Below are 15,132 nucleotides of genomic sequence, written 5' to 3'. Positions count from 1 at the left end.
ACACACATACGCCCACGAGCTCAACACGCGTGTCCTTCAGCCAATGTGCGCTACTTTTCGATCCCCACTGTAGCACAGCAAAACAACGTGAGAAGGGCTGGGGAGGGTCGAGGAGGGAGGGGGTGCGGAAAAGGGTGCGGACCAAAGGAGGAGGAATCTTTTTCGGGGTTTTATTTTGCGTTGTGACGTACACGGCAACCCGCGTGACGCCGGTCACCGCAGTGCACGGTGCCGGGGTCCAAGTACGTACCCCCCACTCCTTGTGGGGAAGCCAGGCAGCCTGCCCCCCGGGGTACGGCTGCAGACAGCGGCATTGTGGCGAGCTGAGCGACACCCAGTGCGGCTGGCTGGCCCTGTTTTGTGACGCCGTCGTGGCGCAGCAGGAGGCGCACATATATATGTAGGTGGGCCATAGTTGCATGCGTATACCTGTTGACTTGCCCGTGCTAGAATGGCACGTGGTACTTCACTAGTGGATGGTCAAAAAGGCGATAGAGAAATGTTGCCCCACCCCTGGGAGCCATATCCTAAGAGATGAGTTGAAAAGCGAACACATCTACATCGCCAGAATGTTTCGCTTAACTTCCGCTGTGGAGTTGGATGTGGTGGGAACAGAACGGGGGCTACCGTGAAGGTTTCGCTCTCTTTCACTCCTGTTTTTCCGATTACCATTGCCAAGAGATGACAAAAAGAAAAAAAGTGTGAGAGGCTGACCGATGCTCCACAATGTGCGTGCAGTCAAAGCGTAAAGGACACAGCAACCCCTCTTTCATCGCTGTGCTTCTTTTCTGATTGCCTTACCTTTTTTTTTTCTCTTTCCTTTCGCCTTTTGGGTGACCGTCCACTTTCCCGCTCATTTTTCGCTTCTTCACACGCAATACGGGTGGGGTGGGGTGGGGGTTAGAAGTAGATAGCACGCGTAGGAGGAACGTCGCCTCACCACTTCATTTCTACGCGCAAATCAGCATACATCAACCCACCGGCATACACCCAAGCAGTCGCTCTGCACCATTATGAGGTGGGTCAGCGACACGAAGACCCAGGTACGAAACCCGTTGCCACCGACCACTGGGTGGGTGAAGAGGAGGGGAGAACCAAAAGCGCAGGATTTGTGCTTGCCTTTATGCGCTTATGCTCAGTTCGAAGATGTTCCCAGATGAGACTCAGGCGTGGCATGACAACAAGACACAGAAAGACACCGACACGACTTGTGCCCTACTACCTTCTCCTTACCTTAATCTACGTTGATCTATATATTTATATATTTCTTGCCTGCAACGTAGGCAACACAATGTAAACGGTCCCGGAGAGGCGGATAGCAGAGCCAGACAAACCCCACACGCACGGCTGGAAAAGAAAAAAAGCTCATTCGTGCTTGACATTTTTGCTTGCTACGCTCCGTGCAAACTGAGCGGGCTGCATCGAAGGAGGAAAGGGGTAAGGAGATACACATGGTTGGCAGCGAGCTATCAAAGACAATGCGGAGAAGAAAGGGGAGTCACGGGAAAGGATAGTCAGCTAAGAAAGGGGTGGGGGGAGGGACGTAGAAGAAAACACACAGAGAGAGAATAGGGCAGCCCGGAGGGTACTGGCGATAAAAGGAGGATGAAGGAGGGGGCAAGAGGAGGGAGGAAAGTATCAAATACAAGAGGCGCGGGGGCGGGGGTACGTGTAGTGAGAGAAAAGAAAGGTCACAAAGTCCACAACTCTGCCGCGAGGTGCGATGGTGCGTGGACGTAGGGGATGGGGAGAGGGGGAGAGAGTGGGTGAGTGTTTGTGTGGGTAACACGCATAAAAAACACGATCACACCCAGCACATAGACACGCACAGTATGCTGCCTGCCCTATTTCTCCTTTCCCCAGTTCGCTTCCCAGTCGTGCTGCTTCCGACACCACGTCTCTCTCTCTCCCTCCCTCCCTCCCTCTCTTTCCCTTCTTTAGTCGTCAACGAATGTCTGTCGTGTGGTCGATTTCCTGCGGTGTGTAGTGGCACAGCTGCTCCCATGTACCCGTGCGCTCCACACGGGTGTTGTAGATGTGCCGCAGTTCCTTCAGCTCACACAGCTCAGGAATGCGACAGGTGGGGATAGGTATCGTGTAGATGCCGTTGTACGGCGTCCAGAGCGTCATGCGGACGTATGTGGAGGCGTTGTGAGAGTCCTGGTCGCGATGTAGCGCGAGTTTCTCCATGATGATGGAAGTCGCCACGGGCACCTCACCTGGCGGCAACCCAGGCACGCTGTACTGAAATCCAAAAAACTGCGCGAGGGCGTAGAGGGCTTCGCGGTGCATAAAGTAGAAGGTGGACTCCTGCCGTGTGTCAGTGAAGTCGTTCAGCTGCTCGGGGGTCTCTCCGAGGTGGGTATGGCTAAGTGTCTGCAGGATGCTGCGGGGGAGGTCAGCTGCCATGTACGTCTGTTGCTCGTCTGTGCCATACAGGCGCTGCATGAGGAGCTGCAGCGAGATGTTGCGAATGCTGAACAGCATCTGTGGTGCCAGCTTGCCCTTCGCCACCTTCAGACCGAAGTCGCTGTTGAACGTGAGACCGTCTGCCACAGTCTTGATGTAGGCGTAGGCTCCCGCCTTGCCGGTGTACTCACCGCACACTTTCTTTATCATGCTCAGCACACGGCTCGTGCTAGGGTCATTGATGAAGTCCTTAAAGTGCTTGTCGACCCACTGATGCGAGTCGTTCTCAGCCCGCCGGAAACATGGCACGTTATCGAGTAGATACTCATGCGTATCCATATCGGAGAAGATGGGCACAAACTGTGGCCGCGATGGCAAGTAGCCGCCCGGGCCGAATCCGTCTGGGAAGATCCCTTGGGCCACCGCCATCGCCGACTGCAAGATGCGCGGCTCGCCAACAGCGCGGAGGTAGTGCAGCGTACGGTTGAACTTGTTGCCAATAAAGTCGCGGTAGGTGTCTCGCAGAAACTGGCCGAAGTTGTACTCTTCCTCCATGCCGAGCCCAGTCAAGTCCTCTGCACCGACGTCGTAGCGCTTCCTGCTCTTTATGTCGTTGGGGCACATCTTCCAGAAGGGTGCGTTCGGTGCACGGTGACCGTGGCGATTGAGCACCACCAGCTTTGTCAGCACCAGCTTGCTCTCGAGAATTTCATTGCGCTCCGCTTTAGTTTTATGTGAGTTCACGCTCTGCTCCGTCCAGTTGATGTCCAAGCGGGGATGCGCGGCGTCGATCGGGTCAGGCCCTGCTGAATGCTCATTGGGTCCCGCAGAACCGAGGCCAAAGACCGAGACAAGAGCCGTCACACACATCCACCCCAAAAGGACCACAAGAAGAGTGACGAACGCCGAGCGCCACGCGAGAGCGCCGGGTACGAGGAGTGCCATTGAGGCCATGATGGCTGGTTGTGTATGGATGACGCCTAGCACCTTGTTCTACCTTGGTATACGCCAACGTGTAGCCACAGAACATACCAGGGTGCACTTTTGTCTGTAGACTTGCGAGATAACTTGTGCACAGTAGCAAAACCAAGCGCACCCAGACGCTGAGGCTGCAAGCCGTCGGACACAGGCGAGGAGGGTGAGACAGATGGCTCAGAGGCGCAACAGGGTCTTAGTCCTGGCTAGCAGTGCTTCGACTTTGATTGAACTCCCAACTAACATCACAGACAACACACACGCCGCTGTAAAGATGGGCAATGCCGGCACAATAGAGAAGAGACTGGAGGTAGGAGGAAAAAGAGCTTTATGGCTGGGAAGGGAGGCCCCTTTCGGCTGCTGCAAGGAGAACTTGATGGTTTTCGTGGGACTTTCCTTTTGGACATTGGTGTTATGGCGGTGATACTGAGCTCTCTGCTTGAGGGGTTCGACGCTGTCGATAAATTTCGCCTCACTTTTCCAGCAGTGCGGTAAGGTGCATTGAACGATACCGTCAAAGGTTTTCCAGCACGTGACCACAGGGGCGCCTGCGCCTGATGCTGTGTGTGTCTGTGTGCGACGACCAAAATGGAATGGAGTTGCGAGAGTCTTCTGGAGAGTCGGGTCTATGCCCGCAATAGCAAAGGGGAGCTGCTGCTGTTGCTGCTGAAAGTACACTTACTGTTTCTCCCGGCAGTAAAAAAAAAAATGAATGTACCACAGATTTCCAGGTGATACAGGCGCAGAAGATACGCATACACACAATGCTCGAGGTATGCTGTATGCGTGTCTTCTCTTTCTTTGGGTTTGGTCTGGGAAGGGGTGGCCGATACCTGGCAGTACTACTTCCTCCCCTCTGTTTGGCCTTTTTTTTCCTTCACCTCCATCACTCTGATACCGCGCGGAGGTGTCCACCCCTTCGCCACCAGGGTGACGAGTGAGAGGAAAGGAAGCCCAAAGACAAGAAAGGCAAAGGTAGCGCAAGGACACACTCACGCCCACGACAGCGAAGCGCGTGTTCGTGTGCTCATATACAGCCGCGCAGAGGCAAGTCACGGCGCATTGACGCAAAGCGGGAAGTTCACCAAGGGTGAATGTAGAAGAAGCGCATGCTTTTGGCGCCCTCCTCCCCCGATGCTCACACGAATGCACTTCAGCGCAAGCCCACACACAAGGGCCACTAAGAGTGGAGAGAAAGAGCGAAGAAGCGGAAGGGGGTAAAGAGAGGCAAACAAATAAAAGCGCGCACCTCAACGCGCGCGGATGTGGTGTGTACCAGCGACTCAACCAGTGCATTTGGAGAGGAAACAGGAAAGAAATGACTGATTGAGCGGCCATGACGAACAACACAAAGAAGAAGGATGTCACACAACTACCCTCGTTCCCTTGTCCTGATCCACAGCGTGCGCCCCCTTCCCACCTCTAAACAAGCCCCGTGTCACGAATTTCTTCGGCGTCGGCATCCACGACCCTCTGGAGCTCCTGCAGCTGTGCCAGCATTGGGACAAGAGAGGTGTCAGGGAAGGCACCTGTGTATTGGTGGATTGGAAACTGCACAATGTGAGCACAGCGCTGCAGGTGAGCTGCTGAGGACGGCAACATCCACTTCACACTGGCAGTGGACACAGAAAAGGATGCGGTGCCACTGTTCAGCTGCTTGACCACCTCTTCGACCGGGTAAAAAGTTACGTGTGCAATCGCGGCCGCATCAGCTGCGGGAGCGGCAGCGACGCAGATGTGGGAAGACGCAAGATCTCCCGTGGCGCACATGTTGACCAATAGCTGCACAAGCGCGTATCTGCTTTCCATAGTGGCGGGATTCGGCGCCTTCTCTTCTTCTTCGCTTTCGTTAGCTGGAGTCGCGCTGTTGGCTTTCGCGGCTGCGCGTGTGAGTTGTATCCGGTCCAACAACATTTGCATCGGTACATGAGCGTACATGCGCGCCACATCCAGTAGAATGTGGCGCGGAAGCTGACACAGCACCGTTGCCCTGACCACATCCAAGGTGAGGTCTGCTGTGAACAATGCGACATTCGCGGCATTGCCAAGGCACCGTTGCGCATTTTCCGCATCTCGCCGAGCGATTGCCACAAGAAGGTCCGTGTAGACCCGCGCACTCGCCGCCCTGTTGGTCGTGGCGATGTGCACAAAGGATTGGAGCGACACGGGAGTTGTCTCCGTCAGGATACCGAACAGCGGGTGCGGGAAGCACACGTGGCCAGCGATTGCCGATGCCATGCCAGTCCAGATGGACGGCGCCTCTTCGTCGTCCACAACCCGCCGCCTTACTGGCTCTGCGAGCGCCATCACGCCACGTGGACTTCCGCCGCCGAAGGCCGCGGCGAGTAGCACGATGCCCAAACGGTTTGCCCAAGCAGCGATGCGGCGGTCTATTTCTCGTTCGATAGCAGACAGAGCCAAGATGCCTCGCCACCCAAAGGCACCTACCTCAGTGATACCATCTTTGGGCTCGATGGTGTACTTCCGCGTCGCCCCAATGCGCTCTGTGCGGTACCACGGATAGAGCAACAACAGCTGCTGAGCAGGGAGGGAGCTATAGGTACCAGTGACGGAAGTCCGGCTAGAGTCGGCAGCATAACTACCACTTTGGGGGGCGGGATCGTGCACATCCGCTTCCGCATCCTCGAGCTCGTCAAGCCAGGGTGGGACGTCTTCCTCACCGATCCCGTTACAACTTCCAATCTCGCCTTCCTCCGTTCCGCGCGATGGAGGAAGCCGGCTCACTGGCACAAGGGCGTACATGGCGCTCGCATACTGCTCGTGCGCAGCAAGCAGGAGCGCAGCCTCTGCGTAGTAGGCGATGTAGTCGGACAGGCCAATACCCGTCAGCATTGGGCTGACGGAGTAGATGGGACGGCACAAGAGTTGTATTGCATCCTGAGTGCAACCACTCACACGGGCGACGTGCAGAAGGATTGGATGGGCTATTGTGAGAGCATCGTCTGACGTGGAATCGCTAAATGTGTGTGTTGCTAGAGCGAGATGCTCAACGCAGCTCTGGAGGTCCTGTCGGTCCTCTGAGCGGGCTGACAGCACGTCCACCGCCGCCTCGCCGTACGCGCGAAGCACAAGCGCCAAAAGAGGTACCCCCATGGCTGTTTCACGCAGCAGCTTGCTGAAGTACATACTCGCTACCTTGGCGTTTGCGAGCAGAAGCTGCTCGCACACACTGGCGATGACTCGCGCGGCCTCGGTGCGTGACGGCAGCGCGTGCTCAACAGGCATCGATGGGCGGAAGGGGCTGTCCTGTGCTGTGATCCATCGGACTGGGGCGGCAAGGCCACAGTGGATGGCGTGCACTGCGGCCACATAGATGATGGTAAAGATAGTCAAGGTATCGATTGGCGCTGATCTCTTGGTGAGCTGCGTCTTAAGGAAGGACTCCGCATCGGCGCAGAACCTGGCTTGCGCTGAACCCTTAAGCTTGAGAAGTGATGGCCAACTCTGCCGAAGCACCTTCTCTGCCTCATCGATCCCGGTGTTCGGTATGGCCTCCAAAATACTCGGTAACATGTCTCTACGCGTCGCGTGTTGGCCCTGTCTTCTCCCAGCGCGGTGCGGCCCTGTGTTGTACTTCCGTGATTTTCTTCCCCCTCCCGCCATCACCCCCCCTCACCCCCTCCAGTTTCAGTGAAGGGGACGTTCCTGTTGTACCTTAAATGCGCGCGCACACACACGCATAGAGAAAACAACAGCGAAAAACTTTGTGGGACATGCTCTCATGCGCCATAGGTGAGTAAAAATAAAAAAAGCGCGCACTCGAGAGAGGAGTGTTGAGGACGGGCCAGGGAGTTTTAGAGTAGCATGCATAGACATACGTAGCATCCTCGAACAAGTCAGAGCGCTTCACTCAATCTTTTTCATCTTCTGCGTCTCGGATGCGGCACCGTGGACTAGCTCTTTTTCGGTCTCTTCATCTTGTACAGGAACAAGCACGTTGCAAACTGCTGGGGTGCCTGAGCAGCAGTACCGCTCATATAGTCATTAGGGAAACACGCATTTCCGGGCAGCATTGCAGGACGGTCTGCACCGCCAACGCAACCAGCGCGATGCGTAACGTCCCTTTTCTGTCTTGGTGCGGCACTGTATTGTGATGTGCACTTGTCACAGGAGGACAGCGACGACGACACTTAGGAGCGACGCGAGGAGCTGGGCTTCAGAGAGGGAAGAGGGACATGAGGGCAAAAAGAGAAGTGAGTGCACACACGTCCCTCGCTTCCTTCCCAAAAGAAGACAAAAAGAATACTGCGCATCCAGCGGAAAAAAGAAAGCAAACACACGAGGATCGACCCCCGCACCCACCCACCCACACCCACCCACCCACACCGATATATATATATATATATGAGTGTGAGGGTGTGGGGAGTGGGCGGGTGGGTCTGTATATTTATATACAGAAGCAGCAGGCGCGTATACAATGAACCAGGACAGGCATACAGAGAGAGAGAGATTCACTCCCTGAAGCCTCGAATTCGGGCCTTCGAACCAAGGAAAAAGACCCCTAATCCAGCTAGAGAAGGTAACGTGGAAAGAAAGAGTGCCAGTGCGGCGACCTACTGAACACACAAGGCATCCAAAACACCGTAGACATCGTAATGTCAGTAGTAATGCACTAGAGTGCTAGCCCCCTACCACCTTTTCAGTTCTTTTGCCTGGTGCATCCATTCTGCCATACATGATCTAATCCCCACTCTACCAGGCCTGCCACATGCCCATCGCGTAGTGTGCAGCAGCAGCAGATACGCGTCACGTCAGTGCGCTGGCTCAGGCAACGAAGCACGGCCTCTGCCCCAAGCTCTACTCACCCGCCTCGCAGGTCACCACCAGGAGGCTGCGAGGGCTGAGATGCGCTCGAGTCTCGGTGACTCTTTGCCCATCGTATGAATGATACAAACATGTGCGCTGTCGCAGGTCGCTCCGACACCACGCCATCCAGGAATCAACGACCCACATCAATAGCCATGAATTGCTCTGACCTCTCTACATCGTTGGTAGGGGGTAGGGGCTGCTTGGTTTCCCATAGAGTGGGTGCCAGACCCTGATACCATGAGCTGAGATGTCCCACACCATTAGAGTGACCTTGACAGTTTTTCGAAAAGAGAGAGGGCGGTGAGGCAGGCAACACACCCCACCCGCACACCATTGCGAAAGGTCGTTCATCAGTGTCCTGAGAGAAAAAAGGGACGCTGGAGAATCAGAGGACCGCGCTGGGATTCTGCCGCCTTCCCCTGTCATTCTTTTTCATTCCATGAACACGTCACAGTACCGTCACCGTGAAGACTTTCGCAATCGTTTTGCTGCTGTCGTCGCTGTACAGCATGGAGCGGGCCTGCACGCACCACCGCCCAGCCGGGAGGCAGAAAGGCTTGTCAAATGGCAGCCACTGCGTTGAGTTCACGCGCTCGACGGTGTAGTATAGGGCATCGGCGCGCTGACACACGACGGGATGAACGCCGTTGACCTGCGTGGCGAGCGCTGCAGGTGACCTGAAAAGCGCCACTGCCTCCGTAACGGGATCGATGACGCACTGGTGCCCCGCCAACACCCCCGACACAAGTGGCACTACAAGCCTCTGTCGTCGATCCCACCGGAGCCGCGCCTTTTCGATCAGCGCGGTGTTGGTCGCGTCGAGCTCCGTGCGAGTTCCGTTGGCATCTAGCACCGTGTATGAGGCCGCCGTGATCGAAACGAGGGTGCTGACGGTGATGTGGTGAGTGTCACACGGGTGAATGACTGGAGCAGGGGCCATGCCGGAAGAATCGAACACATACGCAGACTTCAGGTTCGATAGTGAGGGCTGCGGGGGAGGGACGGGCGTGCTGGACATAGGGGCTGAAACGGCTGGACCCATGGACATGGGATTCGCACGAGATTCACTAATGTCTACTTCAATGCACTGCTGGTGCTGCTTCGGTGATGACGGCGCGACCAGTGCCGGGTACTGCATGCTTGACTGAGTGACAGGTACTACGGCAGCATCCCCAACAGTATAACCATAGCGACTCAGTGCCGTGAATACGGCCCCATTGGCGTCGTCTGCCACAAGGCGCGATAACAGCAGCGGGCGCTCTGCAGTATGCAGCATTCGTGCACCGAACGTGGCGTCGCGGGCGAGCAGACGGTTCAGGTCCATTACTACTACTCTCTGATACTCGTTCACATACGACAGCGCTAACGTCTCAGGGGGTAAATACACCATTCTGTTGCTTTCTTCGACTGTCGGCTGAAAGGTTTCGAAGATATACTGCTGCATTGCTGGCTCGGTGTCGATCTCTGATGCGGGTTTCTTCCTGAAGTCGATCCAATGCAGCTTCCCTTGAAAGTCCAAAAAGTAAAGCAGGTGAGTGCTGGGGTGAATGCGCGGGTCACCACGGTGCAGTCGGCTAAAGGCATCCCCAGCGTCAGAGATGTCGTCTTGGGTGCGAACGATGCTCTCTACGTAGCGTGAGGGGATCGTCTTCGTTCTGCCCGAGAGGCGGAGGCGTCGGCAGGTGCCAAGCCGGTAAATGAAAAGGACCAGTGGCACCGCCAGCGCCACGAAGGCGACGACGATGATGACGAGCGCGGCAATCTGCCAACCCTGCATTGTATTCAATACGAAGGCGCTTTTCTTGCTCCCTTAGCGTTGGGCACGCAGGCTCCTTCCCTGGATCCAACGAGATAAGGAGAGGTCCCCCCCCAAAAAAAAAACCAGGCACGATGAGTGTGGGTATGGTCCTATCTGTTGGCAAGTATGCATGCCTGTCCCTGCGCTGCTGCTGTGCAGCTCTTTATCGAAGTGCGCAGTGAGGACAGCCTCCACGCGCGGAGTGTGATGTAAGTGTATTTCCGCCCTTGGTATTGGCAGTCTAGTCTAAGATGCTTAGAAGAGAGGGGGGAAAAGAAAGGAAAGAGACGAATGGGTGGGATGGCCGTTGCAGTTGGTCTGCGTAGCGCACAACAGCGCAGAGGAGTAGATTCGGCCAGTTGGGGCAGATACTCAAGAAGCCTGCGTTCTTTGTCGAATTCGACGCGTCAGGTTATATATATATATATGTATGTATTCTGGGAGACCGCCCAATGACCGAAGGGTTGAAAGAGAGGGCCGAACGAGGGACAAGGAGAAGACGCAGGCAAAGACCAGAAGAGTGAAAATGGGCACGCGGGCACGAGAGAGAAAGGCGGAGATGACGTACGTGAACGCAATCTCCTGAACAATGGTGCTTCGATGTCTGTGCATTAGACTCTCAGAAGGTATCGTGTTCGCCACGCTGCATGTGTAATACCAGTAGGTCATAGGGCAAGAGAGGCTTGTTTCAGTACTCGACAGCAGATCATTAGTGAGCGGTGTCGCACGGCGGTGGGGGGGGGGGGCGCACATGCACAAGTACTTTGCTCTGTCTTTCTTCCTTCAGCTCTCGGTTTTTCGTCTTATTCTTCCTCGGCCGGGGGGGGGGGGGGGAGAGGAGATTTCTCTCCTCCTCCACTCTCGAGAAGAGAGACAAAGAGAAGCGTTGGTGATGGCGTTCTTCTCGCAGCCAAAAGCACACGGAAAGAGAGAGAATAGTTGGTAAGGACATAAGGGCAGACCCAAACAGTGGTGTGCGGCACGACGGCAGACGGAAGGACAGGAAAGAAACAGAGAGCGACATCCCCCCGCTATACACTCATAACCACATGCATTTTATTCGCGAACACATTGAGCGACAAAATGACGAGGAGGACACCATCGCACTAACGTGCATACGCAGGATTCTACGCCACTGGACCAGCTCGCGAGGAGAGCAAGACGGCCCGGTCACCCGACTCTCCCAAATTCTCAACTGCCCTCTCTGGCTACTAGTTCGAATGATACTTCGTCTTGAGGAACTGAAGGTATCCTCGCAGCTTCGTTTCATCCGACGCTCGCAAGCCAAACGGCGGATCCTCGCGATGCTTCTCTAGGAGCGTCTCAATCTCGAAAAGGAGCCGCTTCTTCTCTGGAGACATCTTGGCCGCCAGTGACGATGCCGCAGCGCAACCACGCGCTTGTTGTTGCTGCAGCTGGCGTCTCATCGCCGCCTCTAGGGCAGGGCTGGCCGGATGCTCTGGGTTTTCAGAGTTTTGCAGTGGTGATGACAGAGCAGCCGGAGATGAGACTGACGTCCTTGACAGGGCTGGTGCGGGAGATGAGGGAGCCGGAGCGGGCGAAGCAGGTTTCTCACCAGCAACCGTGGCTCTGGAGCCGCTTGCGCTGCGCGCAAGTTGAGGGCATCCACGCAGTTGCTGTGCCTTGTTGCGCTCTTCGATGAGGCGCACACGAAGCTCTCGCTCAGTCTCACTATTCGGGTCGGGGCGAGCAGCGCCTGTGCCCTGCGTACCATCGGTAGCGGAGTTGTCATTAACCGCCTTGCCGAGGCGGTGGCCTGTGGTGCCACAGGTCTTGCACACCCGCAAATTTGTTATTTCGCCCTTGGCTCCAGCGCTCTTGGTGCTGCGAGGGGCGCAGTCGTCGCACACGCTACGGTGACATACATCGCATGTGTGCTTCCATAGCATCATGCCGAAGCCACGTTTACACTCAGTGCACTGCTGGCTCGGCGACGAGGTGCCCAAAGACTTCCCCATCTTCACAGATGCCGATAGGGATCGGATTCCCCCAATTAAGAGCAAAACACGCACGTCCGGTACTACAACTAAAAATGACGAAGTCAAAGCGTTGAGACAAGAGGAGCAAATACAATAGACGAAATAGCAAGTCCAAGCAGGAAGGGGCGGGTGCCCAAGCGATGTGCAGTGCACGGTAGCAACGGGAGGTACACTGATGCGGTCGTGGAGTTAGGTGCTGTATGGATGCCCGAACGGGTTGCCCAATAACACGGGAAGGGCAAGAATGATTATGCTTGTGTGGGTGTGTGCGCAGGCAAAGCGCACGCACAGCTAGTGAGGAGGAGGACTCTTTCCTCTCCCTATCTCTCGTGGGCAGCATTGAAGAGAGGACCAAAGCGGAGGACATACAACCGAAAAGCGAAACATGACGAGAGAGAAGGCGAAAAGGGAGTACAATGGCCAAATGCAAGACTCTCGTTAATTGAGCAATGATGCACGTTAGCCACCACCATGCAAGACATTTCGCGGGGAGTGCGACACGACCACGAGCGGGGCACTGCGACTGCATCCCCAACAGAATGGTTAATGCGAAGGTAACGAGCAAGACATGGTGATGCGCTTGCAAATGCGTGCATGGATGTTTACAGCCCGGTCTACGTAATGTTTGTTGCCGTTGATTTGCTGTACTTCTTCCGGGGAGGGGTTCTGCGCGTTTTGACACGGTGCTTTTGCCTAAAGTGTGCTGCGCCGCCCAGCAGAGACACTTGGAGACGACGCTACCCCTTTGTCAGCTTTCCTTTTTTTTACTTTGTTCTGAAAAGGAAGCCGCATTCAGCAAACAACAGACAATAAGGCAGACACTGCTGCAACAAGTTCAAATGGTGCCTCCTCATGCCCATGAGCGATATGGCACGCGCTTGCTTATTTCTGTCTTCGCAGGAGGCTGGTGTAGTGTACATGTGTGTGTGTGTGTGTGCGTGTGTGGACTCGCTTGTACCTTTTTCGTACACCCACACCACTCTTTGTTGAGTTTGAGTGTGCCTGTGCATCAGGAATCCTCTGCTTTGCGAGCTTTCAGCTGAAGGTCCGTGAACGTTGAGAGATCCACCGCAGCGGTCGACACCCCCGTCACGAGTGGGTCGAACATTTCCGCAATCTCGGCCTCCGTCAGTGCCTCGCCTGTCTCGGTGGCTGCACGGCGCACGCTCTCCTTTGTGATGAAGCCGAGATAAGACTTATCTTCGAGCAGCGCGAACGTGTACGCTAGTTCCTCCTCATAGTTTCGGTGCTTCAGCTTACGCAGAACGATCTGCTCAAAGACATCGAGATCGATGCCCTCGCTGCTGTCCAGCAAATGAGAGCGAGGTGAAACAAAACAGATTTGGCTCCGAACAGTGGGTGCGGGGGTCGAGCCTGCTGTTGCCGCAGCGGCTTGCGGATTCATCGGGGACTCGGCTCGCACACTCAAGGTGCTAATGGATGCGCCTGTTTGACTAGGTGAACGGATGTTACCAGAGAAGCTCATCACCTCGCCATCTGTGATTGTCGTCACAGACGGCGGACCTTGTGCTTCGGGGCTCGCCATTTTAGAGCGCTGTAGACATGTTACCTGATCCTGTTGATGTTGCATTGCCTGCTGCTGCTTAGCCACCGCGTCCTGAGCGAAGGCGATTAGTTTAAGCAGCTCCGAGCGCGTCACACGCTGGCCGGTGATGGTGTAGAGGGCACGCCTCACATCCTGCATGCTGATTGCCCCTGAGCTGTCTTCGTCAAAGATGCTAAAGACTTCTTTAATGTCTTCGCGCAGAAATATGGAGGACGTCATGAAATACCTTTACCGGTGCCCCCGGAGCGAGTGTGGCTGCGTGGATGCCGTGGATGGTGAGAAGGTTTCCCCAGTGAATACACAAGTAATGATAGAAGCCGCAGTGCTGTGCTGCAAAAAAAAAAAATAACAAAAATCGGCAGCAGCAGCAGCAGCCGCAAGCGGAGGTACGTGGGTGTGTGCTTGTGCGTGGCGTGTCTTCTCTTCACGCGGGGGGGGGGTGTCTTGGGTATGCGACGGAAGCCGTGAGCCTCGTAATCAACGCAGACGCATGTTATAGTGAACGATACCAAAGCGAAAGAAGGGAGGGACAACGTGGCAGGGATACGTAGAGCCTCTTTCTGCAAGATGAACGCACGAGATGCTCACCCAAGAGAGAGAGAGAACACTTGAGAGAGCGGCACTATAGACAGAAAGAGCCATGCGTAAATAAAGGCCGATTTCTGCGCCTATCCGAACGCAGCTGCTTGCGTCCCCAACTCGGGTGCATCTACACTGTGCGGCGTTGCTTCAAATCGGCGCACCCGAGGGAGGAAGAGGGGGGGGGGGGGGGAAGCCAGCAGACTGCCACGGCGGTTTAGAGTAGTTACTCGTCAAAGTCGCATGCACAGGCACTAGCACCTCTTCCATCTCCCGCCCCTGTTACTCTCCATAGAGCGTTGCCCAGGCCACACAGAAGTGTCGACTGCACATCCTACGCCGAGAGACGAGCTGCTCTAGCAGAATGTCGTCAGGCGAGGAGGGACACTAGAGTGTACCACAGCTTCAATATACCACTATGGGGATGTTCACCTACAAGACTGCAGTCGGGCACAGAAGCGCTCTACAATTTTTTTTCAAGTGAGAGATACTCAAGAATCAGCAGTGTGGGATAACTTCTAGCCATATAAACGAGAGATCAGCTGCGTTGGCACGCAGGTGTGGGGGTTGTCCAAGTTGCCTCGCGGTGCTTCGGGATCGGGAAAAGCGCCGCCACACAGGCATTGCTGCGGCCCACGCTGGCCTGCAGAGCAGGCGCGCGTGCGCAGCCACGGCGCCACGCACGAGAGTGGCAGACACCAGCACACTGCGAGCACACAGGAACGCAGGCACACATGCACACGATCACCACGCGAAGCACAGACGACCTACACATGACACGGCACGGCACACGCAGAGCACCACACGTGGCGGAGCGGCTGCGGCAGCGCGCCCCACCGCGTCGTCATGACGGAATGGGTGTGTGAATGTGATAAGCCCTCTTCTGCGTGGCGTGGCGGCCGCAGTGGCGACCTGCCCGTCCGCCAGCTGCTCATTACTGTACGGTGTTATGCGGCGGAGAGGGGAGACGTGTG

At 55.8% G+C, this 15,132-nt stretch overlaps 5 protein-coding genes across 5 annotated transcripts; all 5 read right to left on the bottom strand.

Annotated features, from left to right (window-relative positions):
- Positions 1 to 1,944: 1,944 nt before the first annotated feature.
- On the bottom strand, positions 1,945 to 3,279 carry LBRM_35_2680 (putative acid phosphatase; the record flags this gene model as incomplete). The annotated part of the gene is made up of 1 exon (XM_001568838.1): positions 1,945 to 3,279. The coding sequence occupies one exon, from the start codon at positions 3,277 to 3,279 to the stop codon at positions 1,945 to 1,947; it is 1,335 nt and encodes a 444-aa protein (XP_001568888.1).
- Positions 3,280 to 4,806: 1,527 nt separating this feature from the next.
- On the bottom strand, positions 4,807 to 6,918 carry LBRM_35_2670 (conserved hypothetical protein; the record flags this gene model as incomplete). The annotated part of the gene is made up of 1 exon (XM_001568837.1): positions 4,807 to 6,918. The coding sequence occupies one exon, from the start codon at positions 6,916 to 6,918 to the stop codon at positions 4,807 to 4,809; it is 2,112 nt and encodes a 703-aa protein (XP_001568887.1).
- A 1,744-nt stretch (positions 6,919 to 8,662) lies between these two features.
- LBRM_35_2660 (conserved hypothetical protein) lies at positions 8,663 to 9,991 on the bottom strand (the record flags this gene model as incomplete). The annotated part of the gene is made up of 1 exon (XM_001568836.1): positions 8,663 to 9,991. One exon carries the CDS (start codon positions 9,989 to 9,991, stop codon positions 8,663 to 8,665), a length of 1,329 nt encoding a protein of 442 aa, XP_001568886.1.
- Positions 9,992 to 11,223: 1,232 nt separating this feature from the next.
- On the bottom strand, positions 11,224 to 11,925 carry LBRM_35_2650 (conserved hypothetical protein; the record flags this gene model as incomplete). Its single annotated transcript, XM_001568835.2, has 1 exon — positions 11,224 to 11,925. One exon carries the CDS (start codon positions 11,923 to 11,925, stop codon positions 11,224 to 11,226), a length of 702 nt encoding a protein of 233 aa, XP_001568885.1.
- Positions 11,926 to 13,021: 1,096 nt separating this feature from the next.
- On the bottom strand, positions 13,022 to 13,717 carry LBRM_35_2640 (putative caltractin; the record flags this gene model as incomplete). Its single annotated transcript, XM_001568834.1, has 1 exon — positions 13,022 to 13,717. One exon carries the CDS (start codon positions 13,715 to 13,717, stop codon positions 13,022 to 13,024), a length of 696 nt encoding a protein of 231 aa, XP_001568884.1.
- Positions 13,718 to 15,132: the final 1,415 nt, after the last annotated feature.

Source organism: Leishmania braziliensis, chromosome 36 (genome assembly GCF_000002845.2).
Source record: "Leishmania braziliensis MHOM/BR/75/M2904 complete genome, chromosome 36".
Lineage (NCBI taxonomy): Eukaryota > Euglenozoa > Kinetoplastea > Trypanosomatida > Trypanosomatidae > Leishmania > Leishmania braziliensis.
This window is presented reverse-complemented; position numbering and strand designations above follow the sequence as displayed.